The 27,490-nt window shown below is 54.3% G+C and overlaps 2 protein-coding genes across 3 annotated transcripts; one reads left to right on the plus strand and one right to left on the minus strand.

The window, feature by feature from the left end:
- Positions 1–95: 95 nt before the first annotated feature.
- On the minus strand, positions 96–15,485 carry INCENP (inner centromere protein). Of its 2 annotated transcripts, none has more exons than XM_051776957.1 (17): positions 15,292–15,485; positions 15,071–15,184; positions 13,749–14,488; positions 12,250–12,301; positions 12,073–12,103; positions 10,961–11,036; positions 10,427–10,478; positions 9,844–9,961; positions 9,627–9,761; positions 5,902–6,011; positions 5,456–5,576; positions 4,629–4,751; positions 4,247–4,422; positions 3,866–3,956; positions 3,272–3,385; positions 2,150–2,309; positions 96–1,687 (listed from the first exon to the last, which is right to left on the minus strand). In XM_051776957.1, exons 1-17 carry the CDS (start codon positions 15,438–15,440, stop codon positions 1,473–1,475), a joined length of 2,577 nt encoding a protein of 858 aa, XP_051632917.1. In that variant the 5' UTR covers positions 15,441–15,485; the 3' UTR covers positions 96–1,472. The 2 variants fall into 2 exon arrangements, with proteins under 2 accessions (XP_051632917.1, XP_051632916.1); XM_051776956.1 differs by having other exon boundaries at positions 10,958–11,036; positions 15,292–15,484.
- Positions 15,486–27,303, plus strand: LOC127466435 (inner centromere protein-like). Its single transcript, XM_051777203.1, has 19 exons — positions 15,486–16,125; positions 16,317–16,430; positions 17,843–18,513; positions 19,416–19,467; positions 20,009–20,042; positions 20,286–20,385; positions 20,995–21,082; positions 21,598–21,733; positions 21,813–21,947; positions 22,416–22,427; positions 22,852–22,961; positions 23,202–23,313; positions 24,035–24,130; positions 24,448–24,572; positions 24,739–24,817; positions 25,607–25,711; positions 25,910–26,017; positions 26,647–26,800; positions 26,991–27,303. Exons 1-19 carry the CDS (start codon positions 15,995–15,997, stop codon positions 27,182–27,184), a joined length of 2,556 nt encoding a protein of 851 aa, XP_051633163.1. The 5' UTR covers positions 15,486–15,994; the 3' UTR covers positions 27,185–27,303.
- Positions 27,304–27,490: the final 187 nt, after the last annotated feature.

Below are 27,490 nucleotides of genomic sequence, written 5' to 3' on the forward strand. Positions count from 1 at the left end.
TCTGACCACGCACACAGGGGGTCCCACCTCCAGCCAGGGTGACAGCTCAGGGACAGGGGCTGGGCACTCAGTGATGTCCCCAAGGGACCCACAGCCATGAAGGCCCCAAACCTTAAAACTCAGGGACCAAAACCCTCTGTGGTTGCTACAAAGTGCTGGGGAACACCCAGGGACACAGATTTTCCACCAGAGTTGGAAAGTTCTTCCCTAACAGGACATTTCCTGCCTCAAGGAACCAGCACAAAGCAACTCAAAGAGACAACCCTCAAACCCTCCATTTCTCACAAAAAGCTGCAAGGAGCCTAGAGCTGGAGACTGAAGTCACTTTATCCAACAGCATTTGGCCAGGTCAGCAGCTTTTGGACAAGAAATTGTGGTCACGTAGATACAGACCTGGATCCACAGAGCAGCCATGGAAGCACAAAAGCACCTCATGGATACAGACACCGATAGCCAGACCTGGATTTACAAGGCAGCCCCAGAAGCACAGACACCAACATATTTACATATAAAACTCCCCATAGTTTTGAGCACATTTGCTGGCGAACAGAGCATTGGATACAGACACACAGATGGGCACGTGGACAGGCTGAGGGCCCCTCACACAGGGCACAGTCCTTACGTGGGTTTTACAGGGAATGGGAATGCTGAGCTGGAATTTTGGTTTGGGTTGGCCAGAGTCCATTTGACAGTGACTGACTGAACAGGAAGTGCTAAACAGGCCAAGAGACACAACCAGCTGATACTGAACCACAGCCAAGGGATTAGGGTTAAACATCCTCTCAATCCCATCTGGCCACAGAGGTGGAATTACAATGAGAAACAAAACTGCCAGAACCTTTGCACAGTTTCTCCTAACAAGGCCCAGAGCACTTGGGGGTCCTTGGGGACACAGTCACATCTGGAGTCATGTCTCTCTGCAGCTGAAGGAAGGTGAGACCCTCAGTGTGTTCCAGCTTGAGCTGTACCAATGTCAGCCTCAGCCTGGCTGATGGACATGACCACACAGGTGGGAAAGGGAGTAACAAATCCTTTTGGGATTGCAGGAGATGAAGAGCAACACCTGGGAACACCTTCCTGAGAAGAGCAGTGGAGCAGGTCAGATGTGCCCAGGTGTGTGCAATGGTCCCTGATTGTCACTGGCCTCGAGGCCAGCACGGAAGTACAACTGCTGGCAGGTACTGCCAGGCCTGCTCCGCTGAGAGGGGGGGATCCCACAGCTTCAGGTGATGTCCGTCACCCACTAAAGGTCCAAGTCCGTGCCAGCTCCAAGCTGAGAGTAAGAGAGAGGCAATTCCCTAGGCAGCACTTTGTAGCTTGGCCTGACAGAAACCAACCACGCCAACCAAGGCGCAGGAACCCGGGAAGAGCTGCCATTTATTACACACTAAAACCTAAATATTTCAAGTGAACAGTGACTCCTTCCTCACCTGGAGACAGGAAATCCTACCTGTTGCACACCTGAGCTCACCTCAGGGCTTCTTGAGGCCGCAGGGCAGCCCCAGGCCCGGCTTGGCCCCCACGGTGGGCGGCGAGTGCCACACGGCCGAGCTGGTGCGCTTGAAGTAGCGGGGCTTGCTCTTGTAGAAGATGTCCTCCAGCTTGGGGCTGGGGATGGCCCCGAACAGCGCATCCACGTCAGGGGGGTTGTAGTACTGCCGGATCACAGCCTGGCTGAGCTGATTCCCTGCAGGAACGGGTGAGGTTTGCGTTAATGTTGTTAATTGGGATGGCCGTGTGGGCTGCTGCCCACAGTGTGTCCCCTCTTAGCTTGTCTCTCACTGCTCCAAGGTATCTTATCAGAGTATTTGTCACCTGACAAGTTGTGACAAGATCCCGAAGAGCTGGAGGAGCCCCTGACTCTGCATTCCACATAGAATCGTGGAATGGTTGGGGTTGGAACAGACTTTAAAACTCATCCAGTTCCAATCCCTTGCCATGGGCAGGGACACCTTCCACTAAACCAGGTTGCTCTGAGCCCCACCCAACGTGGCCTTGGACATGGAAGTACTCGCTTCATGCTGGGGTAGTTGTAACTAACCCAGGTAGCAGGAGCTGAGCAAAACCCAACACCAGGTTCCACAGCCTGCTGAGGCAGACCTGCCACGAGAGTGTTGGGGCTTCCAGACAGACATCCCCCCACATGTACCTGTGGCCCAGGCAGGGACGGGCTTGCGGGGCTCGCTCTCATCGTCCGTCGAGTCGTCGCTGTTCAGGTCCATCCCGTAATCGTTTGAGCTTGTGATGGCGGGCTTGGGTTCTTTCCTGCTCTGTGGAGTCATCTGGTATGAAGTGCAGGCGGGGGAATTCTAGAAGGCAAACACATTCCACAGGTGTTGGATGCAGCAGCACTGCCCCGCTCTGAGATACGTTGGGACTGGCTTGTCCCCAGCCTCCTGCTCTGTCACCTCATGGCAAACCCTGAGTCTGGCAGCTCTTCAGTTTGCACCTAAGAGCTTGACCCAAGTTATGACCCAATTACGGCTGTGCATGGCCTTCTCCTGTTTAATTAGGCTGATTATTGGCAAGAGCATGCAGCAAGAGATGGATCTAACAGACCTAATAGAGCAGCAGCTCCACTCGGGTCAAGCAAAGGTTAAATGGAAGTTTTATGTCACTGGAGCAGTCATGTGCACTAAACACTCTGCAACCTGTCTTCTGGGCTTGATTAATGATATAAAACTGACAAATGATGTGCAGAGAACCTGACCACCAGGTCAGCCAAACCGAGTTCGTGCTGATGGGAGCAGCAGTGCCAGGAAGTGCAAGGGGGGGAGAAAACCTACAGCTGCTGATTTCAGTTTTTTTCAACTGGACATTTTCAGTTTTGCAAGCAGTCGGAGAGCCACGTGTTTGTTGTCAGTGTTGAGGGCACGGAGGTACACCCCCAGGTTTCTCCCCTGCCAAACCAACACCGTTCCACAGGCTCTGCTGCCACCTTGTGGCGGTTCCCAAAATTGACCCTAAATAAAACACTGTCAGCATCTTTTCTGCTCCTGAGGTCCTTCCTGTATTTAAGAGGAGTCCAGACGGCTCCAATAGCTGCTTGCTTTATCCCAGAGCCAGAAACCCTGGCCAATCCCTCCTGCTTCTCTTCTCTCTGTCATTGAAATATTCACAGAGTCAAACCCAGATAACCAGGATTTACAGAATTCCTGGGTTATTGGAAAGGCAGATAAAAGCAGAGGGTGGAACTGCCCAAGGCAGGAGCAGGTCAGTGCTGGGACTGAAGTTCTCTGCTGTCACCTCTAAGGACACACCCCCAAGTTACCTCCTTATTCTCCAGGAGTGGTGCCTGGGCACTGTCTTTGGCCTTTTGTTCCTCTGACAATTTCTTCTGCTCTTCCTCCTGCCTCTTCCTCTCCGCCAGCATCTGCTGCTCCCGCTGCCAAGTGACACCCATGGAATTACCCTTAGGGATTACACTGCCAACCCAGCCATCCATCTTTGTGACAGGCAAAATAACTAAGCACCCAACTGCAGCTCATGCAGCTGAGGAGCACTTGGGACAAGGTGCACTTCCCTCAGAGGGGTACAAACCCACGGACACCCGTGTCAGAGCATCAGCTTCCTTTCCCTGATAAAGCCAGGGCCCCCCACCTTGAAAAGCTTGCTGCTGACTTCAGGCTATAAAAGCCAGAAACCAGCTGACCATCCGCAGAAGTCTGTGCTACTGATCTTGGTCTCTTTCTAGGCTAGTACACAATATTTTTAGAGGCTAAGTCCCCCCACTGCACCGTAACCATCCCAAAGAGGTCAAACTTCCAGCTCAGAAGTGCCACAAGTGGCTCCTCAGCATCCCAGCTGAGCGGGTCTTCTGAGGTCAGTCATGTGGCTCTCCCCCTCCCCAAAACCAAGCACTTACCTCTTTCTTCTCCATCTCCTTGCGGAGCCGCTCCTTAGCAGCCTGCACTTCCTTCTGCAGTCGGGCAGCCCTCTCCTGCTGCTCCCGGAGCCTGAGAACCACAGCACAGGCCCTCAACTCCCAGAACAACACCAGGGTCCCCCTCTGGCTGCCTGAAGCAAACCCCCCGCCCTCACAGCTTTTCAGACACCCCCCACCACAGTCCCCATATCCCTGAGCCCAGAATTCCTCCTTGGCAGCTCAGCACTGATGACAGTTCGGAGTTGTGCTGTCACCTCAGAGTGGCTCTTCGCTCCTTCAGCCTTCCACTCCTGCCCCCTGTTCCAGCTGTGTTTCAATCCCAGCACAGAATTTGATATATAAAAGGGGATTTTGCCTTACTTTTCTGCCTGGATCCGCTCCTGCTCCCTCTTCCTCTCCAGTTCTCTCTCTGCAGCCAGCTGTCTCTCCCGCTCCTGCTCGGCCTGCCTCTGCTCAGCGATCTTCCGGGCACGCTCCTGCTCCTCTTCCCTCCTCTTCTGCAGCAGCTCCCTGTGCCGCCGCTCCTCCTCCTCCTCCTGTAAGCCCAGGCAGGCATTACTCACCTGACAGGAGCAGGCTCCAGGAGACAGCACCAGGAACCCCTCATTTGGCCCAAATCCCCATCATTATACAGCAGGGAAACATCTCAGGGGTGAATTCCCAGTGCCCAAGGCAGGTGGATCCAAGGCAGGTGGATCCCCCTCTCCAGTTCTGCCTGTGGGACAGGACAGGCCCCACACACCTGCTGCAGAGCTTTTTGTCTCCTGGCCTCCTCCTCTTGTCTGCGCCGGGCCTCCGCTTCCTCCATCTTCCTGGCAGCCACTCTCTTCTTGATCTTCTCCTCTGCCAGCCTTTCTTCCCTCACCTGGAGCACACACAGACCCGGATCTCAGGTGGGACAGCACTGCAGGACATCTCACAGACTCAGAGCTCCCACCCTCTCACCAGCAAACCCTCCCCCCTTTTGCACCCAGGAGCCAAAGGGGCCTGTGCTCTGTTTTTAAAAGGTCACATTTAGGGCAACAACCTTGTTTTACATCCCCCGGGGAAGAGCTGATCCCACCCTGGTATTTACACATCCAGTCCCACAAAGCCATTGGAATGTATCCTCAGAGCCATGCAATCAGAGAGGCAGCTGGGGATAATTAAAGCAGACAAATGACCACTATGGCCAGTGCACAAATTGCCTGGAAGTCTGGGATCCGAGGAAGGCTCCGGAGGAAGGATGTTTGCTTTCCCCCCTCCAGTTATTACTCAGCTGGGAGAAGCAGCAGACAAAGCCTCGGGGCCATTAGGCTGCCTTTATCCACTGCACATCCTTCCTTCTCCCATCTACCAGAGCACTAATAAAGCCCATTTAGATTCATCATTCTGGAAAAACAGGGGTTCAGCTGCCATTTGCTGTAGCCAGAGAAAGGCAGTCCCTCAGGATCACCAAGGCTCTGGAAAGTTCTTTATCCAACTGTTCTCTCATTCAACCTCTAGAATCCAAGCAGCCTCCGCCGCCCTTTTTGAAAGAGGCACACTGTGTGGTACCAGCTACCTCAAGGAGCTCTGTGTGGGCCGTACCTTCTCGGTCTTCTCGTCAAACAGTGCTATCTTCTGCTCGATCTTCCTCTTCCTTGCCTTCTCCATCTCCTCCGCCCGCTCCCGGGCCTGCAGCACCTTGCGCAGGCGCTCCTCCCGCTTCCTAAGGACACAGCCCAGCTCACCGTGCTGCTGAGCTCCTCACAGCTCAGCACAAGGCCAAAGCACACAGCAGGAAACTCAGCGGCCCAAACTCCACAGCAATTTGAGCACCAGCCATGTTTAAGCTCTGTCAGAGAGGGAGGACTCCAGAAAAGAAGCCGCAGCAGCAGCAGCTGGCAAGGACAATTCATGTTTTGCATCAGCATTCTAGAGAACTCTGAGAACACACTGCCCGTGCCCACAGGAATTTCTGCTGTTTACATGGGCTCTGTAAGGTAAAACACCTGGGCACAGGTACCTACAGCAGCATGACCACGTCTACTCACAGCTTTGCTTCCTCTAGTCGCCGTTTCTTCTCTTCCTCCAGTCTTTGCCTCCTCAGCTGCTCGGCTTCTTGCTTCTTCTGCAGAGCCTCCAGCTTCTGCCTCTCTTTTTCCTGAGGGGATTGAAATGTGATTGTACCTACCTGCCAAGGAGCTCCTTCCCACTTCACTCGCTCAGGGGTAGGGCACAGAGGTGACAGCAAGGAGCTGCAGACAGGAACACGGGGTGGTGACAGCCCTGGAGCAGAGCTCAGGCAGTGATCCGGTCACGAATGGATATATGCAAGGAAAACAAGGCAGCGGTGAGAATGTTGGGGAGCAAGGGCAGAAGCTGGGACACTGAAACAGAAGCATCATCCCTGGAAGCCCAGGCAGCATCTCCAGGGATTGCAGGCAGCCAGCCCCGTGCTTTCTCTTGGTGCAAAGGACCCACAAAGCAGCGCCAATGCCTGGCACTGGTCCCGCTTCCTGCGGCGAGCGCAGGGACAGATGGTGCTCCAGGAAACACCTCAGGCTCCTGCTGGCGCCTTTGCCTCCCACAAAGCTCTATCTGGTGGTGAACCACCACCACTCTGAGAGCTCCCAGCCTGCTCCAGCACACAGCCAGCCAGAAATGGGAGCCAACCAGAAATGGGAGCTTTTCTCCTCGTTTTCCTGACCCAGCCTAGACACACTGTCAGCCAGGGCAGTGGGATCCAGCCACCACTACAGCCCCAGCAAATGGACTAACATCAGCTCACTCCATGCCAAAGCAGGCCTGGTCTCAGCACCAACCCATGTGAGAATATCCAAGGGATTCCCTTATGCTGGGCACTGTGTTGTAAAAGCTTGGTGCTATCAGCAGCCAAACTGGTTAATATAAAACTAACAATCATGTCTTATTGCTCTGCTGCTATTTAGTTATGTTTAGCTCCCACACGGAAAAAGTCCCGAGGGGAAGCTGCCTGTGCTGGAATGAAAGCTAAAACATAACATTCCACAAACTGACAGCAGCAGAGGAAGCACTCCCCAGCCACAAGACTCTTTTCTCATCGTATTAAGTCCTTTGTAGTACTGACACCAACATCAGCAGGAGCCCAGTGAGACTGAGGCTGGAACCCTGCACCGCTTCCCAACAGCCTTCCCTGATCCCCTGGAGCACAGCCAGGCTCTGAGCAGCACAGCCTGAACGCTCTAGGAAGCTCTGCTATCAGGCTGCTCAATGCAGGAACAGCAATTCCTGCATCCTGCCCTCTTCTCCCTTCCTCCCAGCTCTCCTGCAAGGAGAAACCAGCCCCAGTGAGTTATTGGGTACCAGTAGAGCACCCTCTGCTTCCACCACGGCTCTGGGTGCATCCAGGAAGCTACACCCTTGTCTAGAATCAGCTCTCAAACCCCACCCTCCCAGACTGCTCCTGCCTGGGCAGCCAGGGAAGTGGCGGTGCCGCAGCCCACGGGGAGCCAGGCTGCATCATGCTGTGAGCTCCCCTGAGATATACACAGGCGAAGTTAACATGTATTTTGTTATCTTGAAACCTTTGGTAAGAACACTGAAAACGTCAAGGTTTTGTTTCTAAGTTTCATTAGTTCTCCAGTGACTCTGCTGAAATTGTTAAGCTTGTTAAGGTACTTAAAGTTGTTAAGCTCTAAAGTGCACCTAAATAGAAGCAGTTGTTGTGACAATTTAGTTAAAATAAGGTATTTAAAAGGTTCTTAAGCATCTCCCTGTCTTGTTAATAAATGTATTTACATTATTGCCACAGAAGGTGAATTTTCTTGGTGTTTTGCCTCTGTCTGAGGAGAGGGGGAAGGAAGATTTTCTTTGCTGTCTAAAACCTTTAAAATTGCCTTTTGAGTTTGTCTCTGCAAAAGTAGAACACTAGACAACCGCCAGAGCAAACAAGACAAACTGCTTTCAGTGAGAACGAAGAACACTTTTCTGATTCCTGTGATATCCACAAATGATGGGAACCACTGAATGCTTGCCTTTGTGTTTGCAAGTGAAAACGTGATAAAGAGTTCGATTTTGTTATTAGGATAATGTTCAAAATGTTTATACTCTGTTTTCTGATTGTTTGAGCAAGTAAAAAGATTCCGTGATAATTTATACAAAGACTTATGTAGGATTTCATGTGAAGATTGAGAATGATAAATGTTTGATTCCTTCTGCCCTTACAGCATTAAAACATGCAACACATGGAGTTACACACAGCCTTCAACCTTGAGGTATAAAGGATGCTAAGTTCCAAGCTGTGTTAACATATTATAATGATAATTTGTTTTAAATACTGTGTTATTATGGTGATAACTTAGTCTAATCGTTTACAGGAGATGCTGAATTTTAAGTTGTGTTAACATATTGTGATAGTAACTTATGTATGTATCTTTGAATGTATTGACTTTTGGTTTTCTATAACAAAAAAAAAAAAAACAGAGGGGGGAAGACATCAGGTAAGACATGACATAGGTTTGTTAGGCCTTATATTCTTCATATTAATTCATTTTCAAATTTCCAAAACAAGTACGGTTGCCAGATATGACTACCAGGAGCGACAGATTGAAAAACATGCAACCACTTATAAATCTAAAATGGGTAGTTAAAAAATAGAGGCATAATAAAAATAATTCTAAGTGTGAATGGCTGAGTATGAATGAAGTGGCCACTTCTGTGTGAATGAGAGAAGCTGTGTGAACATGTATGTGTGTCAACGGAGGTGCTTCACGTGCCTTGAACAAATTACACTTGCATCATAACACTTGTTCTCTAAGGGCCCTTTTCTAGAAATGGAGTTGAATTTCTCCTGCTTACCAATTACATGCAGGCCCTTGGAGAAGTGAGAGTTGATGTTTTACCCGGTTATGCAAAAACCCTCAGGTTAATAAAGTTGTTGTTTATCCCAAGTACACACAAACCCTTAAGAAATGAAAGTACAAATTTCTGTCAAGCAAGTCTCAAAGATTACAGGTAAAGGTTCAAATAAGTAAGTTTGTTGAGAGACCAAAGTGACACAGTAGTGAGTTTACAAAGCTTAAAACGTACTGTTATATACAATATTCTGTATTTCCTCACAATAATAAAGAAGAGGGGAGATGTAGGAGTCGGGTTTCAGGACAGGAGCCTGGGAGATGCAGTTCCCAAGTACTCCCACACGCATGGGCAGTGGGATACCCCATGGTGATTGGTCAATGCAGTCATGTGTCACTTTGAACTCAGGTATATAAAGTGTTGTTTGATTTGAATAAACGGATTTGGCTGTGAACCCCCAAGAAGCTAGCCGGGTCCGTGTCATTCATTTAAGTATTATATTAATAAGCCACATTGTCTGACTGCTCCCACATCCAGGACAGCCTTGTGTTTCCTCCTGCTTCAAAGGTTGGGAGGATCTCAGAAGTTTGGGGTTAAGAGGCATTTGCTCAGTCTCTCTCGTGAGACAAGTCCTAGCGAGGAGACCTGGGATGTGCAGGTTTCACACCTCAGCATTCACAATCCCCTTGAGTTTTGGTTCCCAGTTTTCATCCCTGACTGTCACTTGGCATTACCACAAGGGAATGCTGCAGGAATAAAGCTTATAGTCCAAATTGGAATTCTTTAGGAAGCTGACTAGCCCAGATCTTATTTAAGTGAAAACAGACAGCTTCAGGTTACTTCTTAGTTCCAAACGGGTTGCAAAGTTTCCTTTGTGTCTGTGCTTTAGGTTAGGCATTAATCAAACCATCGTGTACTGGCTTAGAGCAGGGTTTCCTCTTACCTTAGGGTCAGCCTGGAGAGGGGTGTTGTATCTGATGAAGGATTTTATGACTCCATTCCTCCCCACGGAGCTCGGTGTCATCAGGAGCTGGTTCTTCTGTACAGTGTGAAGGAACGTCTTGAACGGGCGCACGACCTGCGGGAGGAACACCAAAGCGTGAGCAGGAGCCAGTAACTAAGGGTCTTGGGGAGGTACTCTGGGGTAACAAGGGTCTTACCTTGCTGGCTGGGAAGACTGGGGATGGGGTCTTCTTCCTGGGAGGAGACAGCCCTCCCTCCTCTGCCTGCTGCTGGTCGTAGCGCTCGTCCACGGCTCTCTTGTAGCTCGGCTTCCTCCTGTGAGACAGCACAGTCCATCACACCTGGAAAGTCCTTCTGATGTCTCAAAGTCAGGGGTGGAAAGAGCCATAAACTATCCCAGCTTAAAAGAGATTCCATTGTGGTGAGGCCCTGGCATAGGTTGCCCAGAGAAGCTGTGGCTGCTCCATCCCTGGAAGTGTCCAAGGCCAGGGCTTGGAGCAACCTGGTCTACTGGTTGCCCCATGGCAGGGGGTGGGACTGGATGGGCTTTAAGGTCCCTTCTAAGACTGTGCATGCACAGGCAGTTAGCCAATAAAAAATTCCTAATGCAATAGAAGAGAGAAATTAAATCACAGAATCACAGAGGCAGGAAGAACTTATTTGTCGAAGTTTCATTGTCACAAACACTGAGGTCAGTGAACAACATTCCAGCATTTAACCGGCTCTGAACTGGTCCACAGTCCCCTGAGGCACTTCCAACCAGTGCTCCTATGGACATACCTTGCACTCTGAGGTGGGTCCAGGGTCTCCCCACTCTTGTTCAACTTGTTTTCTGAAAGAGAACAGTTACACAGTGAGTTCTGACAGGCAAAATTCCCCTCCAGCCCAGGTCTGACGGCAGGGAATGGATGTAGCAGCTCACTGAACAGCACAACCACCTGCCACGAGCTGGGCACAGCAGGACCTGGCTCATACAGCACCATTCCCACCTGGAAAATCCAGAGAAAGCAGAGCTGCCCAAAGCTGTCCCTGCCCTGCAGCTCACACCAGCACTGCTGTGTTCTGCACAGCTTCAGCAATGGGGTTCAACTGGGCCTCCCACAACCCTCATTACGCCCATCTCCATGTGCTTTCCACGGTGGAAATAAGGCCAGCAAAGAGTTTCCTCGCTGCTAATTGTCTGAAGCAAATCCTCCCTCATCAAACATTAATTAGTCTTTCAAACTGAGCTCTCAAATTAACCAGCAAGATTTCCAGCTTCCCAAAGCAGTAACTTCCCCCAAGTCCTGCCCCAAACCCCTCTGGAATTACCACCGTTGCTTGGCTCCTGTGGCTGCCCATGTTTGCTGATGGTGTGGGAGGAAAGGGACATCTGTGGGCTTTGGGAATCCTGTGGGAAAAGCAAAGGGGTTTCAGGACAATTCCACATGGAGATGGCCCATTCCTGGTTCAGACTGTGGGGTGATTCTGACAAGGGCATGCTCAGCAGCATTACCAGGGAACACCAAACCACCTCTTGGCAAAGTCCTGGATGCTGCATCAGCAGGAGAAGTACGGACATTAACAGAGCATCTCTGCTGCTTAAACTCAACAAACCCATCAACTATTAAGGACAAAAGCCTTCCAAGCTGTAAATCTGTGCTACTGGAACTCTGGCCAGAGCCAGCATGCCCATTTCCCTGAGCAGTGATGAATGTGGAGCCCAGAGACAGCAGGCAAATGGCTCATTTCCATGATTTATCTGTTTGCTGTGGGATACCCATCGCTGGTCTCCGTCTCTGCACTTACACCAGAGCAGGCTCTGCTGGGATAATGGGCTGTGGCTTCTAGAATTGCTCTCTGCCAGCAGTACGAGCATTACCTCCCCCAGCCCATGCTGGCCAGCCAGCAGCAGGTTGGGAAGAGAAGAAAAAAAGATTTATGGAGATTTTATCCTCCCCAATTGCTTCTGTGGGGCTTCCTTCCAAGGGCAGGCCCAGGCTACACCCTGTAGCCCAAGAGAGGACACAGATCTGATGAACCTGGGCTGAGAAGGACCTGACAGAGTCAAGGCATGCATTGACATTTACTCTGGACAAGACAACACCATCATCCTCATCAGTGAGGACTGTGGAGGGAAAGGTTTTGACCTGAATAATATTCACAGATTTCTGTGGCTGTCTGAACAAAGAAGTGATGAATTACCTGCAGGACTGACCAAAAGGTCAAAAGGAGCTTTAAAAATACAGAAAATAACAGCAGTGTGCAAAACATGACACCAGCTGAGCTGAACTTCCCTGAACTATAAGAAGGTTTTTTTTATCTCAAGAGATTTGGGACTGAATTTTCACACAATGATCTCTAGCAAGAGGTTAAGAAGGAAAAGCCACATTTTCCTCCCAAATCCACACAGACACAAATGCTTTTAATCCCTGCTCAGATCTTACCTTGGAGGGGGTGCAGGGTCCAGGAGGAGGCCTAGATGAAAAGGAAGGACCAAAGACACTGTGTTTAGTAACACTAAGGAAACTGGAAAGCCACTTGGATTTTACACCAGGAGTGGCAGGGGAAAAGTCCTGCAAGCAGGATAGTAAGGATAAACAAGTAACCAAAAGCATTCTCACCCAGCTTTGACAACAGTTTCTTCCTCCTCTGGAATGTCTGTAGAGCTGGAGGCTGTGGGAAAGGAAAAAAGTACACCTGAGCTGTGAGTTTTGGGTGCAGGCCAAGGACCTGGTGGGATGAGGGCTGCTCCAGGCACTACAGAGGGGTTTGACCTGCCCTGGGGCAGGGGAGGGCACCGGAGCACACCCAGGTGGCACTGCAGGAACGCTGTTGGCAATTCCAGTGCAGGAAAGCAGCATTTTCAATTATAGATGAGTTCAGAGAAATATTCCATGAGCTGGAATTAAGGGGGTTGGGTTTGGCCTCGGGCTCATCTGCAGGGCCATGCCTGGACATTAACAGCAGTTAGAGCCAGAGTTATTTACAGGAGGAGTGCTGCTTCCCAAGCCAGCGTTCCAGCTGGCTCTGCCACAGCGAGCTCGGAAGTTCTGGCACAGCCAGAACCTGCCACGAATAATCACAGAATCACACAACCCTAGTGTGGTTTGGGTGGGAAGGGACCTTAAGGATCATCCAGTCCCACCACTCAGCCATGGGCAAGGAGTGGTGGGCACCTTCCACTAGCCCAGGTTGCTCCAAGCCCAGTCCAACCTGGCCTTAGACACTCCCAGGGATGGGGCAGCCACAGCTTCTCTGGGCAACCTGTGCCAGGGAAGAATTTCCTCCATATATCCCATCTTGATTTCCCCTCTTTCAGCTTGAACCCATTTCCCCTTGTCCTGTCACTCCAATTCTTGATGAAGAGCCCCTCTCCAGCTTGTTTAATACAAAGGAGAGATGACATCCATCCATTTACCCTCCTGCACTAACTCCAACGCTTCCATCCCATGGCATGGAAGAACATTTAAATCAGCCAGTCCTTCCCCAAACCTGCATCTATCAACAACTGTAGAAACGTGGGAGACTTTTAATCTATACAGTTCAGCCTCAAATTCCTCTTCTCAAAGAAGCTCTAGAACCAGCAGCCAGATCCTGGGAAGAGGTGAAGGACCAGGGAATTTGTGAGAATTTCACTTTCCAGGAAATAGACAGGGCTTTGGGAGAGCCCATCGTTCCCTCTGCCCAGAGAAGCCATGGCTGCCCCATCACTGGAAGTGTCCAAGGCAAGGCTGGACAGGGCTTGGAGCAACCCTGCCCATGGCAGGAGTTGGAACTAGATGGGCTTTAAGGTCTCTTCCAACCCAAACCACCCTGGGATTCCAGGGTTAACAGCTTCTCCCAGCAAATAAGTAATGGTTAAAGTTAAATTGAAAGAGAGACATTGAGGTTGTTCTCCCAGGTGATTTACAAGGCTGAATTCACAGTTACCTGAGTTCAGGTGCTCACTGGAGGCTCCAGAAAGCCAGGGAGAACTTCCACGAGGGATTGCAGCTTATCTAGCCCAGGGAGCTCAGCTGCTACCCTCACATGGAATAACTAGCCCCGGCACATTGGTTTCCTCAGCAGTAAAGGCAAAGAGCAGGAGAGATGCAAACCCCCTGGTAGCACCCAAACTCACCCTCTACAGAGCTGGAGGACATGGATCCCTGCAGAGCCATCTTCCTCTTGCTTGCTGCCCTGGTGATGGATTTCCGGACCATGCTCTCCCTCTTGCTGGCCAGGGAATACTTCTCTGCCAGGGAGGTTCTGCGGCTCAGGGAGGTTTTACCCATCAGGCTCCGGCGCACGGAGCGGCGGCTCCTCCGGGAGCCCGTTGGAGTCCCTGGGTTGTCCCTCAGGGGATGGGAGGGCTCCTCAGCCCGGTCGTGTTCCCAAGTGGGGCCATTCCCCTCTTCCAGCCCAACCCTTGGGCTCAGGTTGATGGTGACATTGGCTGCCTTTACCTGCAGCTCAGACACAGCCTCACTGGCCTCGGGAGTAGAGGGAACCACCAGCTCCGGGGCTGTGGGCACCGGCAGGGATTCAGGAATGCCACGTTCCTCGGGAGAGCCATCCCCTGAGCTCGTGGGGAGCAGCTCTGCCGGCTTGGCTGTGCTCCTCTGGAGGGGCACCACAGTGCCAGTCTGATCAGCTGCCACCCAGGGGTCCTTCCCCACTGCCTGCAGGGCAGGCGGTGTCTCAGAGACCACCTTGGAGCTCCTGACAGAGGCTGCGGCCTGGGATCGTGTCACACGCTGAGGGGGAGAGTTTCCTTTGGCCTCGGCTCTGCTGAGCTCCAGGTTTTGTTTGTCCTGGAGTCGCTGAGAACATCGCACAGAAGGCAATGGCTTGAGGCTGCTCTTCCTCCTCCTCGACAACCTGGCCACGGGAACAGTGCATTAGATGGGAATGGGAGCCAGGAACAGTCCGAAGCCCTTACCATGCATGCATGGGATTAGAGCCAAAACACCTGGGATGGGCCCAGGATACACAGAGCTGCACAAAGCAGCTAAAGCAGGCAGTAATTAAGGGATGTAATTACTTCAAAGTGAAAAAAATAATAGGAGACAGAGACCTGGGAACATAAAACAGAACTAGGTGACAAAGAACAGCACTTTCCATGAGAATTAACGTTTTCCAGTGCTTTTGGACCTTAAGGCTACCAGCACCCCGGATACAGGGTCTGACCGGACCTTTAACACTGGGGGGACTCGCGGGCCGAATAAGGGGGGACCCTCTTAGGACAAAGAAGGGGAACCCCCCCGGGGCGAAGAAGGTAGGGGGGCCCGCGGAACACGCTTCGGGTAGGGGATTGTCTCCATAAGCCCTCGGCAGGGGGTCTGTTCAACCTCCCACGCGTTCCCCCTCTTTCCAGACCCCTCTGGCTGCCTCTGCGCTCCCCCTCCCCGCGGCCTACCCCCAAAGGGGGTGCCGGGCTCCCCACTCCCACCGTCCCCTCACCGCTTCCTGGCCGTCTCCTGTCCCTCCTCATGCAGCGTCGACCGCCGCCTCCTCCGCTGCCGGTTCTTCTGCGACGGCGTCTTGGGCATCAGCTCAAGCTCCTCTCTGTAATCGCTGGAAGGGAAGAGGAGAGCGACGTGGGGTCAGCTGGTACCCGTCGAGGCCTAGCAGGGAACCGGGATGTGTGTATGTGTGTTGAGGGGGGGGGCGTTTGCCATTACCTCACAAACATCCTGAACGCCTCCTCGCAGATTTCCTCCAGCCACACCAGGTCGGTGCTGTCCACCTGCCGCAGGAACCCGGCCAGGCGCCGCCCGCACTCGGCGGGCAGCTGCTGCACAGAGCGCGCCGCCATCGCCATGGCCGCCATCGCCTCAGAGCCAACGGCCGCGCGCGAGCCCCACTGTTTAAACCCGGCGCGCGCCCCGCCGTCCCTGCCAATCACCGCCCGCCGACCGCCGGGACCGCCCTCCCCATTGGCTGCCGGGCTACTCCGGGAACGCCGCAGCACCGCTCTGCTCGCCCGTCTCTATGTCCGTGGAGGACTCGCCTTAGAAGGCGGGCCTTGAAGGGCGGGGATTTAACGGCTTGGGGAGTGACGGACAGGCGCAGCTACCAATAAGAGCAGGGGCGTTCGGAGGAGCGCGCTGTGATTGGTCTGGCCGTGGGGGGATAAATAGGCGGCGGGAGCGGGAGGCCGCAGTTCGAGGGTTCGGTAAGGGGGTGGCGGGGATCAGGCCGCTGCTACTGGGCTGGGGGTGAGAGGGGTCTCTCGGGAGTTAAGTTTTGTCTGTGCTCGGCACTTAACAGTGTGCCCTGGCCTGTCCTCACACCTGCTCGAAGCCCAGTGTCTTCCCCCTTCCCTCAGGGGGGTGTCCCAGCTGTTCCCCCGCGTTGTTCTCTCTCTGTGTTGCAGGCAGGACCATGGCGGAGGGGCCGCGGCAGCTGCTGGAGGTGTGCGGGCAGAGGCTGTCCCGTTTCCTTCACGATGCCCAGCACAAGCGCCTGGCCTGGCTGCGGGAGGTGGAGGAGCAGGGCGTGAGGATGCTGGAGAGGTAGGGGCTGCCCTCGAGGTGACCCCAGGGAGCACCGGCCCTCGGGGCACTCCCAGCCCTGGGGAGTGAGCTCCTGCCTGGGTGTGGCTGGACACAGGTGTGGGTTTGGGCCTCATCCCTCCTGGTGAGCGACCCTTGTTCCGGGAAGTGGTGTTGGAAGCAACCTGTGCTCTGCCTCTTCTGCTCCACAGCAGCTTCAGGGCAGAGCCTGCGCTCATGCCCAAAACGCCATCGCAGAGGAGGCGTCCCAGGAAAAAGCAGTCCTCCTGCCTCAAGGAGGAAAACAAGGAGCCAAACAGGAGGAGGTAGGTGGGTCAGCTTCTCCTGGCTCTGCCCCACGGTGCTTGAGTGAAACAGAACAGCACCTGCATTGCTGGAGTTAGCAAACAAAAGGAGCACGCTGAGATCTATCACTGTTTGTATCCTGGTGAGAGTCTGGGATAAAGTTGCCTACTTTCCTTCACTGGTTATAATTAAAGACTAATAAACACTCTACTATCTTGTCTGTTTGGTTTGGGGTTTGTCTCATCGGGTTTGTCTTTTGGCTTGAGGTTGCTACTGGTGTTCACCCCCTAAACCTCTGTGTTGGTGCCTGGAGAACCTGGAAATGGGATGTACTCCCAGCACTGTGTCCAAGTTGGCAGTCAGGGGGGCTCCAAGGGTTTAGTGAGGAGCTGAAGTGGAAATTCTGAGTGGTTTGCTTAGAACCCACCACACCTAAGGCTTCTAAAGCTGCTCTGAAGGGGACAGAGGCTGCCTATGAACAGGAGGGTGCAGGGCAGGCTGTAATTAATTGCGTGGGAAGGCAAGGTGGCTGTGGCATTAATTAACTTCCTTGGTGCTGCTGCTCCCGGGCAGCCCACTGTGCCTCTGCTCCCATCCCAGGGCCAGCAGCTGGGTGGCCAAGGTGGCCTTCCCTCTGTGGGAACACCCACTGCCAGCGGGACAGGCCCTGCAGCCACGGTGGGGTGGGCCAAACCTGACCTGTTGGTGTGCCGTGACACTAAAATCGTGCTAACGGTGCTGAAAAGCCCACAGGAGGAAGAGCTGGAGCTCAGAGACTGTCAGAAAGCAGACACAGAGGGTGGGGAGAGCAGCAGGAATAGCAGGGGAGCGTGGGAAGCTGGCGTGTGTGAGGGAGGGCAGGAGAAGCAGCGCTGCGGATCGGGGTGGGGAGAGCTCTCAGCCCTGCGGGGAGTGCTCAGGCTGTAACGGGTGCTTCCCCCAGAGAAGGCAGGTCCTGTTTGTGCTTCCCCTCGTTTAAACTTAGTTTGAGAAGATCTGCTGATGTGGCAGGGCAGGTGGGTGGCTGCTAGCAGGGGGGTGAGGTGCAGTGTGTCCCTTTGCGGGCACTGTCTTCTGCCCTGTGCTGCTCCTGGAGGCACTTTACCCCTAAACCAAGAGCTGGGTTTAAATACGGCTTTCCCACTTCCATTTCTCCAGCCTTTGCCCTGGATACCCAGCCTGGGCTGTGTCTGTGTGACACAGCCCCTGTGTGTGAGCTCCTGCCTGGGCCCCTGTGTCCACGTGAGCCAGCTCAGGCTGTGTATCCATGTGCCTCTCCTCAAGGATAGGATGGGCTCTGAGGGGGAATGGTAGAGGGGAGAAGCCAGCAGCAGCTTCACTTCAAAACTTAACATCTGCTTTTTCCCCTAAAACTTAGTTGGGTGTGGGGGAGATTCCTTCATCGCTTCCTTTAAAATGGTTTTCCTTTAAGGTTGTCCCGAAGGAAAAGCGGTGTCAAGCCGGTGTCTTCCAGGCTGAGTTCCCAATGGCACCCGAACCAAGAGCAGCCCCAGAGCCCTGGCTGTGGGGGAGAGGAGGTGTTTGTGCCCAGATGTGCTCCAGGATCTCAGGCTGGTGTCACGCCCCAGCTCCTGGAACTGCCTGGGAAGCAGCTGGTTGAAGCCTTTGTTCCCTTGGGAAAGCAGGATGGCCAGGACTGTGTTCAGGGTGCTGCTGGAGGTGATGCAGCCACTCTGGCTGTTTCGGGGGAGCACCTGCCAGAGGGGGAAGCAGCAGCCGAGCTGCAGGAGGTCTCTGGAGTCGCTGGGATAGCAGCCGAACAGCCAGGAAGGGATGGGGAGCGGGGGCCCAGGACAGCAAGCACCTCCACTCCCAAGGCTGCTTGGAACGGAGACCCTGCTGCGCTCCAAGGAGATGGATCCCCCCAAGGCCTCGACAAACTGCTCTTCCAGGACTCTGACAGCAAAAGAACAACAGAGAAACCCAGGCTGCGCCGCCGGAGCAGGAGCCGCAGGGCTTCCTTGGCGGAAAAATACTCCTTGTCCAGCCGGAGGGAGAACATGATCCGGAGATCCGTCAGCAGGGCCAAGGCCAGGAAGGCGGCGGCGCGAGAGTCCTCCTCGGCCTCCAGCAGAGTGAGCTGTGAGTCCCTGCTCACCCCTGGTGGATCTGGCTCCCTGGACTCTCCTTGTCCCGGCCCTTGTGGGTTCCTGGGGTGCAGGTACCGGGGCTGGAGTTGGGGTGCACAGGTTGGGAATGGGCAAAAAACCCACAATCATGGAAGGGAGAATGTGGTTCGAGCCACGTGTGCCTTCAGATCAGGAGAGACTGCTGCATTCCCTGGGGAGGGGCTTTAATTTATGGCTTCTGCCAGCTCTCCGAAAAATCAATAGGGCTGAAAGTCTGCAGCCCTTAAATGAGCAGAGGAACTGAAATGCTTTTTGGGAGAGGATAGAGACCCAAATTAGCAGCATCCCCAGAGGAACAGGGCTCAGGAACCCAGGCTGTTCCTGGAAGCACTGAACTCTTTGTATCCTCTGTTCCCACTGCTCCTGGCAGGGTTTGGCAGTTTGGACTTTCCAAAAGCGTTGCTGCTGCAGGCAGATGAGCCGTGATAGAGCACGGAGGCCTCTGGAATTCAGCTTTGTCAGCCTTGAGTCACACTGTATCCAGGCATTTGTTACAACACTTGGAGCAAAGGGGTGTGATTTGGGGGTGGAATCAGCCTGAAATCAGCCCAAACCCCCCCAGATCCCTGCACTGGAGCGTGTGGGGAGGCAGGAGCTGCAGCCAATGGCCTGGGAATGCTGGCTGTGACACAGGCAGCCCGAGCAGGCTGCAGGCACTGAAGCTGCTGCCTCAGTGCTGTGCCTTCCCAGCCCACTCCAGTTTGTCAGTGGCACTCGAGGGAGGTGCGGTGCTGGTGTGGAAAGCTGAGCAATCCGTGTTCCTGGGAGGAAGCCTGCACTCCTCCAAGCACACCCCAGAGGCCATTGGGAGCCTGGGAATGAAATCCCCAACCCCACTTATGCTTTTCTCTGCAGGTCAGAGCTCCTTAGAGGTTTTCATGGAAGAAGACGTGACCAGCGGCACGAGGTGAGGCTGCCACGTAAAGCAGGTGGGAAGGGATCCCAGAATTCCCTGCAAGGACACTCTTTGGGTGGCTTTTGTCACAGGTTTTTGTGAGGGACTGCTCAGGTGCTGCTGTTGTCTAGTGCTGGCTGATATTTTAGGTTGTGCTGTTCAGGCACAGTGAGGTTAAACCCTACACTGGGGTGGGCAGTTTGCTGGCACTGTGTGTCCAGGGATTCCTGGAATTCCTGGCTGCCACCAGCCCCTGAATGCTGGGATGCTGGCAGTCAATCAGCTCTGCTCTAGCTGGAGAGAGGGCAGGTAAGGCTCATCCCAAGGCTGACAGAGCTCCCTCTTTACCTGCTACCTAAGGCTGAAGCTAGTTATGCTCGCTAGCCCAGTGGGATGGTCCCTCAGAGGAATTTACAGCCCAGCCTCCGTGTGTCTGGGCTGGGATAGCCTCAGGATGTGCTTAGGTTTACCTGCAACTTCCCTTGGGGTCCCACACGCACCTGTAACTCACCTTCAGGGAGCTGAAATAATGAAAATAGCTTTTCCTTTGCAGGCCCGAGCTGGAGCTGAACCCCCCAAGGGAAAAGGTGAGTTGGAAGGAACAACCTACAGACTGTCTGGATACCTTCTTGCTGAGTCAGCACCTTTCCCGAGGTTGTCACTGGAGGCAGGGGTGTGGCTGGTGTCCCTGAAATGAGCCAGCACAGCCCTTGCTGGGAGGGAAGCAGATCCTATTCGAGCAGTTGGCTTTTCCAGGGCAGGAGGTCCACAGTAGCCTTGTTCCTTGGAGCAGCTGTGCTAAGGGGAATGTTTTTCTCCTTTCCCTGCAGGCTCCCAAGGACGTCCTCATTCCAAGCAAAAGTCCCCAAGCCTCCAGCCCTCCGGCACAGCCCCCGTCCCACCCCGAGCAGCAGGCAGGGAATGCTGCAGGTAACTCTGAGCTGCTCTGACCGGGGTCAGCAGGCTCCTGGGAGATCTGGGGGTTGTGCTGAAACCTCTGATCAGTCAGGGAAGCTTTCCAAGAAACTTTTGATCTCCTAAAGAGACGAGACATTAGTTAGGGGGGCAAGGACGTCTAAATGTGCCTAGGCCTTGAGACAAACTCTGTCCTGTCCAGCTTCAGCCTCTGATAAGTGATCAAAGACACTTGTGAAGGAGCTCCCAGAGCTGGAATCTTCTGCAGAGCGTCATGGCCCTTCCCCCTGGGTTTGTGTTATTATGTGAGGATTTACAGGTCCCATTTGTTTTCTGTGCCTCTGAGCAAGGGGAGGGGATATCTGGGTGGTTTTTTTTTTTGTTCCCTGTAGGAGCTGCAGGATCTAACAAGAGTCCCTGGATGCCTTTGGGTGGGGTGGTGCCTGGGCAGAAGGGGTTGTGCAGGTGTGTCCCATAGGGTACCTGCACAACATGATGTTCCAGGTGGCCATCCAGGCTCCAGTTTCTCCATTCAGTTATGTGCCACAGGGATCTGGGCACAGAGAGCTGGAGATGAGAGCGGAATGCCTCGCACATGGCACCGAATCCAGTTTTTTTCCACAGGAAGCCATGTAAATCCCAGCAGTGAACCCCAGACGAACCAGGAGCCACCCCACTGTGCCAAGTCCCAGGAGAGTCCCTCCCATATCTGGTAGGGGACACTGCAAGCAGCAGGGATGAGCCAGGGGTTGGAAAGAACTCAGACCTGGCCTCTGAAGTCATTTGTGTTAAACAGCTTTAGGGGTTTCCCTGTTTTCTCTCCCACACTTCCAGCGTGGCTCTGAAATCCCCTTTGGCCAGATCCCATGTCCTGGAAGTTCCTTGTGACTTTTGGAGCCTCGTTTGGCTCTGTGACCAGGTCTGGCATGGGGAGCAGCACCTGAGGTCCTGCACGGACAAGCAGAGGTGACCCACATAGCACAGTGAGCTGGGAGGTGGCTCTGAGGGTTCCTGAGGGAGTGGTCCCAGAGCAGGTGACTGACTTGGTTATTTAGGACTGCGTTAGGGTCTGGAATATGTGACCTGTCTCCTGGAATATGTGACCTATCTCTTCACTGCATATTGCTGGGGTTTCATGTGAGGCTTTAGGGGGAAGCGTGTAACAGCCAAGGAATGCTTCCAGGGAGTGTGACAGTCACCTAATGTCCCTCTTGCTGATGCCACCAGGACTAGAGGCTACAAGCAAGCCCTGGGTGTCCTGTGGCACAGGCAGCAGCCGGGGGGCCAGGCCCTTTCCCCTTTGGATGACAAGCACAAGACCTCAGCCAGCCAGGCTCCGTCGTCACCCTCTCCGGCCAGCAAGGTGAGGAAGGTGAGTGGTGCCACAGCCCTGTGCCCTCTGTCCCAGGCAGGCTCTGAGCTCTCTCCCTCTCTCCCTGCAGGTTGTGAAGCCTCTGAAGAACTTCCTTCAGGCCGTGCAGCGGAACCAGCTGCTGCCAAGCTCGGGGCCCACGGGGCGAGGGGGTGGCATCAAGGACTTCATCAAGCGTAACACTCCCACCCGGCCCAACCTGAAGGTGAGTCCTCTCTCACCCTCTGGGGGACAGGTGTGGGGCAGTGGCAGGAGGGACTGCCTGCTTAGAAAAGCATAAGCCTGCTCCTGGCTCAGGAAAAGTGCAGATTCTGGGAGAAACGTGGCCTCCTTGGGATTCTTCATCAGACTCCATGAGGAAGGGAGGGGGTTTTTAGCCCCAGCTGCCAAACCTTCCTCACATGCAGAGGAACCCCAGCTGCTCTGTCTGTGGTCAGCAGAAACATCACATGCTATTCTGGGACTGCTGATCCGTAGGAAAGTGCAAAGCTGTTCTTTGCAGTGGGAATTGTCCGGTGTTTTTGGCCACTGCAGGGCTGACAGGCAGTGTGGGGTCAGGCTCTGCCACGTACCTGGTGTGAGCTGCAGCTGAGAACGGGGGTGCACGTGCCGTGTGAGGGGGTTTGGGCGTTACTTCCAAACCTTTAATCGTGTTTATGTGCCTTCTCCACAGGGCGACTTCGTTGTAAGTGATGACACCTGGGGCTGGATGAGCCTGCCGGCCCCGGGCACTGACCACGCCCTCCCCTCTCACCTGGTGTCCATCAGCCCTCTGGCCACGCCGGGAATTGGCCACACCTGTGGTGAGGTGGCAGGATCTCTTGGGGCTGGGCACTGCTGGGAGCCTCTGACCTCTGAGCAAGGATGCACTGTGTTCCCTCTCCACCACCCTCCTGGGTCAGGGAATTCTCTGCAGCCAAAGGACTGAGGTTTTTCCCTCCTGTGCCTGTGACCCCTCTGCTCTCACTGGATAATCCCTGTTGCCAAACCTGTGTTGTCTTCCCTGCTCCATGCCCCGGCATGCAGGTGAATGGCTCTGACAGTGACTGTGTGTACCAGGGAGAAACAGCCCCCAGCACCTGGTACAGTGCAGACCCTTCTCCCTCCAGGAGAAGGAGCGGCAGAGACTGGAGAACCTCCGGAAGAAACAGGAGGCTGAGGAACAGAGGAAGAAGAAGGTGGAGGAGGAGAAGAGACGGCGGCAGGCAGAAATGAAGCAGTGAGTTGGGTGCCTTTCTCCCTGGTCGGCACAGACCTGCCTCGTGCCTCCCCCTTGGAATGAGCATTTTGGGAGCTGTGCTGCCTGGGCACCTCCTGGTGTCCCACCTTCCCACGGAGTGGAGCTGGGGCCAAGCTTTGCCAGAGCAGGTTCAGTGGGGCAGCTCTTCCCCCAGTTATCCTCACCCTGTGATGGAGCAGACAGAGCTGACAGCCCCCCTCTTGCCCTTTTGCTGCCCAGGAAGCGGGAAGAGCGCCTGAGGAAGGCCCTGCAGGCTCGGGAGAGGGTGGAACAGATGGAGGAAGAGAAGAAAAAGCGGATGGAGCAGAAGCTCCTGCAGAGCGACGAGAAGGTGGGGAGGCTGAGCAGGGTCTGGGCCTCCTGGTGTGAGCAGGGCACTGGTGGGATCAGGGCAGCTACTGGGGGTGACAGATCAGTGATGGGTAAAGTGCATCAGAGCTGCCAGAATTCTGTCTGACAGGGGAGGGCTTTTGTTCTCCAGCCCTCTGCAGATTCCTGTTGTGACAGGCTGCGTTCACGGTTCTCTGGATTTAGGGAATGTGGCAGCACCTGCTTGCCCTGGGCACAGCCCTGCAGGTGACAGCCTCACCTGGTCCCCACACATAGAGTGTGAGGGATGGTGAGGCCACAGGGTGTGCAGGAGGTGTCTGTGACTCAGCTGGGGGGTGCAGTTGGGTCAGGTTTGGGATTCAGAGCCTGGCCTGGCCCTTTTTTGGGGGGCAGGCAGGTGAGGAGCTGGTTCAGCTGGTGGGCAGGGCTGAGGGAGCTGTGCCTGATGGCCCACAGCCTGAGCAGCCTCTGGGAGGGTCCTGACTGCTCATTTTGAGGTGGACTGAATTGACCTTTGGAAAGGGCCAGCCTTGGAAAACAAGGGATCATGCTCCTTTCAGCCTTTCCCAAAAGCACACCCAGCCCTCGCTGGTCCCGCTGCTGGGCGCTGGGTCCTTGGACTCCTTACAGGACCTGGAATATCCCAGGCTCCAGACCTCCCTCCAAGGCTGTGAGGGGAGTCCAGGGGGTGGTGGACGCTTTCCCAGGTGTTCACCTCACAGGTGCGAGAAGAGAAGGTGGCAGAGGAGCGAAGCAAGAGGAAAATGCTGAAGAAACCCGGGGAGGCGGATGCACGGAAGCAGAAAGCTCTGAGGGGGGTAAGAGCAGCTCAGCTCTTTACCTTTTCCTCCTACACGTGGAAAAGGACAGGGATGGCAGAAACCCACTGTGCTGTTGTGGCTGGTGGGACAGGCACAGGTCACTGCCCTCTTGCTGCAGGGATTTTGGGGTCGGGGCTGCCAGATCTCTGCCCAGGCAGCTGAGGTTGGGTTGGGACACAAGGGAGAGACGTCCCAGCTGGTGGACAGGCACGGGAGCAAAGGTGAGCTCTGACCTGCACAGGTTGTCTCAGAGCATTTGCTTCTTCCCACCTGAGCTGGAGGTGCTTACAGGGCTTTTCTTCTTTCTTCTTCAGGAAGAAAACGAGCAGCAAGAACCACCGCAGAAAAGGAGAGAGGACGAAGTGAAGGAAAAAGGGAAGAAAGTCTTGGAACTGAAGAATCTCCTAGAGCAGCAGCAGGTGGAAAAAGCAAAGGAGAGGTGCGAGCAGGGCATTGGCCACGGGCACAGGGAAGCAGTGAATGTAAATGTGGTGTTGGAACCGGGCTGTGGGGCTGCCTGGAGATTGGGGTGCTGGGGCAGGAGGCTGTAAGAATGTGGGGGGCAGATGGGCATGCTTCCTTCTCTAAATTCCCTTTTTCCCCAGGGATCCCAAGCAGCAAGGGAAGGAGAAGCCCCCCCAGGCACAGCTGGAGCCAGCAGTGTTGGCTGACAAGACCACCAAGGTGGGGTTAGAGTGCTCTGGGAACAGCCTCTCTGCAGCGCACAGGCTGGGTTTGGGATCAGATGTTTTCCAAGTGCTGTGTTGCTGGGATGTTATTTAGAGGATCAAATAACAATCAAAATAATGACTGCTCTTGCACAGAGTCTTAATTGCTGCTAAGTTGTTGGGGGTTCCCTGGCTGGCAGGTGAGCCCTCAGCTGTGTCACGAGATGGTGACAGCCGTGAAATGGCACCTGGATGAACACCTCAAAGGGCAATCACTGATCCTGAAATGAATATGGAAATTGGATATTTGTTTCTGTTTCCCTGCCACATTCCCTCACCCCCCCCAAAGCAAACCTCAGGTGCCACACAGCTCTGTGTCACCTCATTTGCACCCACACAAAGAATGCTGGGGCTAAAAAGTTATGGCCGTTTGTCTCAAAATATCACAGTAACATTTTTATTCTGCTCTCTGCTCTTAAAGTAACTCCTTCACTAGTGGAAACTAAGTGCCCCAAGTGGTCCCTCCTCTGCAGGATAAATTCTCCCTCCTGTGTCTGCTCCTGCTGCTCTCACTTGGTCCCTGGCATTTGGACTCCCCTGTGCTGTACAAATTTAATATAAGGTCTGAATCCTCCCTGTGCTGCCAGCAGCAGGGCCAGAGTGTGACCCTGGCCAAGCTCCTCCAGGCAGGAGAAAGTGGATCAAACTCCATGTACTGAACAGTATGGGAGGGGAAACCCTGGGAAAGGGGGTTTGGGTTGAAAAGGAACTTGAGCAGTGATTTTTTTTTTCCCCTCTTTATTAGGGGAAAGAGAACCCCAAAGAGTTACCCCTGGGGCCTGGGCAGAAGAGAGATGAGCAACCAGGATCCATTTTCCCAGCTCTTAACACCTGGCTCCAAGTGATGAAAGTGAGTGTGAGCTCCAGGGAGCTGGGCTGGACCTGAGCAAGGACAGGAGTCTTGGCTTTGGGGTTATTTCTGCAGGAAAAGATGCAGAGGGGACTGAGGGTTGGGTCTTGCCAGAGCTGCTGAGAGCATGGCTCTGTTCCAGAGGCAGCCTGGCTGCTCTGCCCGGGTGAAGAACTACTTAATTCCTGTGTCTTACAGGAAGCAGATGGTCAGCAGCAGCTGGGAGAAGAGAAAAAGCCCAAACCACCACCAGCAGCAGCAGCTGCGAGTGCTGCCCCTGGCACGTGGCTGAGCAAAGCCGTGAAGGTGAGCCCTGGCCCCCGCCGTGGCTCATTAGCCCCCACCGCCCGGAGCTCGGCACGGGGAACCCGAAGGAAAAAAAAAAGTGGTTTGTGGGGAGGGGGAGAAAAAAAAAAAAGATGCGGCGGAAAGATGCTGGAAGCGACCACAGGATGGCAGCAGGTCCTGAGGCGACATCCCGCCGGGAGCGGCCCCGGGCAGCGCGGCTGTGCCAGCTGGAGCCGCGGAGCCTTCCGTCGGGAGAGGAAAAGGCTGCTCGGAGCTGGGCTCGAGCGCTGCCTCGGCCGGGAATCTCGCCTTGGAGCTGCGGGCTCCATCCTGGCTCGTGTCAGAGCTCCAGGGAGGGAAAGGCGAACAGCCACGGAACGCGGGAGAGGTTTGGGTGTGGAGACATACTGAGTGCTGAGACACACACAGGGTGCTCTTCCGAGGTTTTTCCACAGAAATCAGAAGGGGAGGAGGGGTTGAGAGCAGGGAGCCCACTGAGTTTTGTGTTGGTACAGGATTTGAGCACTTTGGGGCTCCGGGGGCCATCCCACGGGGCTCTGGCGTCCATCCTACCCAGCCAGGCTGGCTGTCCTGCCCCAGGGAAGTGCCGCTTCCTTTGCTCATCACTGCTCTCTCCACAGTTCCAGAAATCCCTCTCCACATCCTGCCTCGGGCCCCCCAAGGGCATGCAGGGACCCGGATCCCCCACAGCTGAGAACGACTACGGGCTGGACCTGAACAGTGACGACTCCACAGACGACGAGAACGACCCTCGGAAGCCCGTCCCTGCCTGGGCTGAAGGTAGGTGCTGGCTCTGGGGTGGGTTTTTTTCCTTTCTCGGCCTCACCTGGAGCCATACCAAAGCGCAGTCCAGGAGTGTGTGTGGCTCCAGTGGAGAGGGGACAGCCCCAGTGCCCGAGGGAAAGAGCAATGCCCGGCCCGTGGGGTTAAGCAGGGCACATCCACGTGTCTGATATGTATTTCCCCCCAGGGACACAGCTGCACCAGGCCGTCCTGCACCAGTACTACCACCCTGTGGACGTGGATGCACTGTTTGGGGCCATCCCCAGCCCCCAGCTGGAGCACATCTTCTACAAGAGCAAGCCCCGCTACTTCAAGCGCACCAGCTCGGCCGTGTGGCACTCGCCGCCCGGCCCCAGCCCCTCCTGCACCTTGCAGAGCTGAGCCAAGACAGGAGAGGGGGTTTTAGGGCATCCACGTGTGTTTTACTTATCCCGTATTTACAGTTTTAACTTACTTTTATTTTTTTGTTGTTGTTGCAAGAATAAAAGTGTTTAATGAAATGCAGCTCTCTCTGTGTCTCCTTTCTCCTGCCTGGGTGGCTGATTCCAGACCAATAACCGTATGGACTCCCAATCCCTGGGGGTCCCTTCCAACTCGGAATCTTCTGTGATCCTGACTTAACTGTGGTTTCTGCAAGGCAAGATGCAGAGATATGTTATGCCCCATTTCCTATTCCCTCAGGATCTT

The sequence above is a fragment of the Manacus candei genome, unplaced genomic scaffold, assembly GCF_025592945.1.
Source record: "Manacus candei isolate 608988 ecotype Guabito, Panama unplaced genomic scaffold, ASM2559294v1 h1tg000009l, whole genome shotgun sequence".
In the NCBI taxonomy this organism is placed as follows: Eukaryota; Metazoa; Chordata; class Aves; order Passeriformes; family Pipridae; genus Manacus; species Manacus candei.

Coding starts and splice junctions, on each gene's coding strand:
- INCENP (XM_051776956.1), bottom strand. CDS start 15,440: ATGGCGGCCATGGCGATGGCGGCGCGCTCTGTGCAGCAGCTGCCCGCC. Junction 10,479..10,957: donor ACAGGAGCCAAGCAACGGTG/GTAATTCCAGAG, acceptor GTTCTCTTTCAG/AAAACAAGTTGAACAAGAGT. Junction 3,386..3,865: donor AGGAGATGGAGAAGAAAGAG/GTAAGTGCTTGG, acceptor GTCACTTGGCAG/CGGGAGCAGCAGATGCTGGC.
- LOC127466435 (XM_051777203.1), top strand. CDS start 15,995: ATGGCGGAGGGGCCGCGGCAGCTGCTGGAGGTGTGCGGGCAGAGGCTG. Junction 26,018..26,646: donor GGCTGAGCAAAGCCGTGAAG/GTGAGCCCTGGC, acceptor CCACAGTTCCAG/AAATCCCTCTCCACATCCTG. Junction 26,801..26,990: donor CGTCCCTGCCTGGGCTGAAG/GTAGGTGCTGGC, acceptor ATTTCCCCCCAG/GGACACAGCTGCACCAGGCC.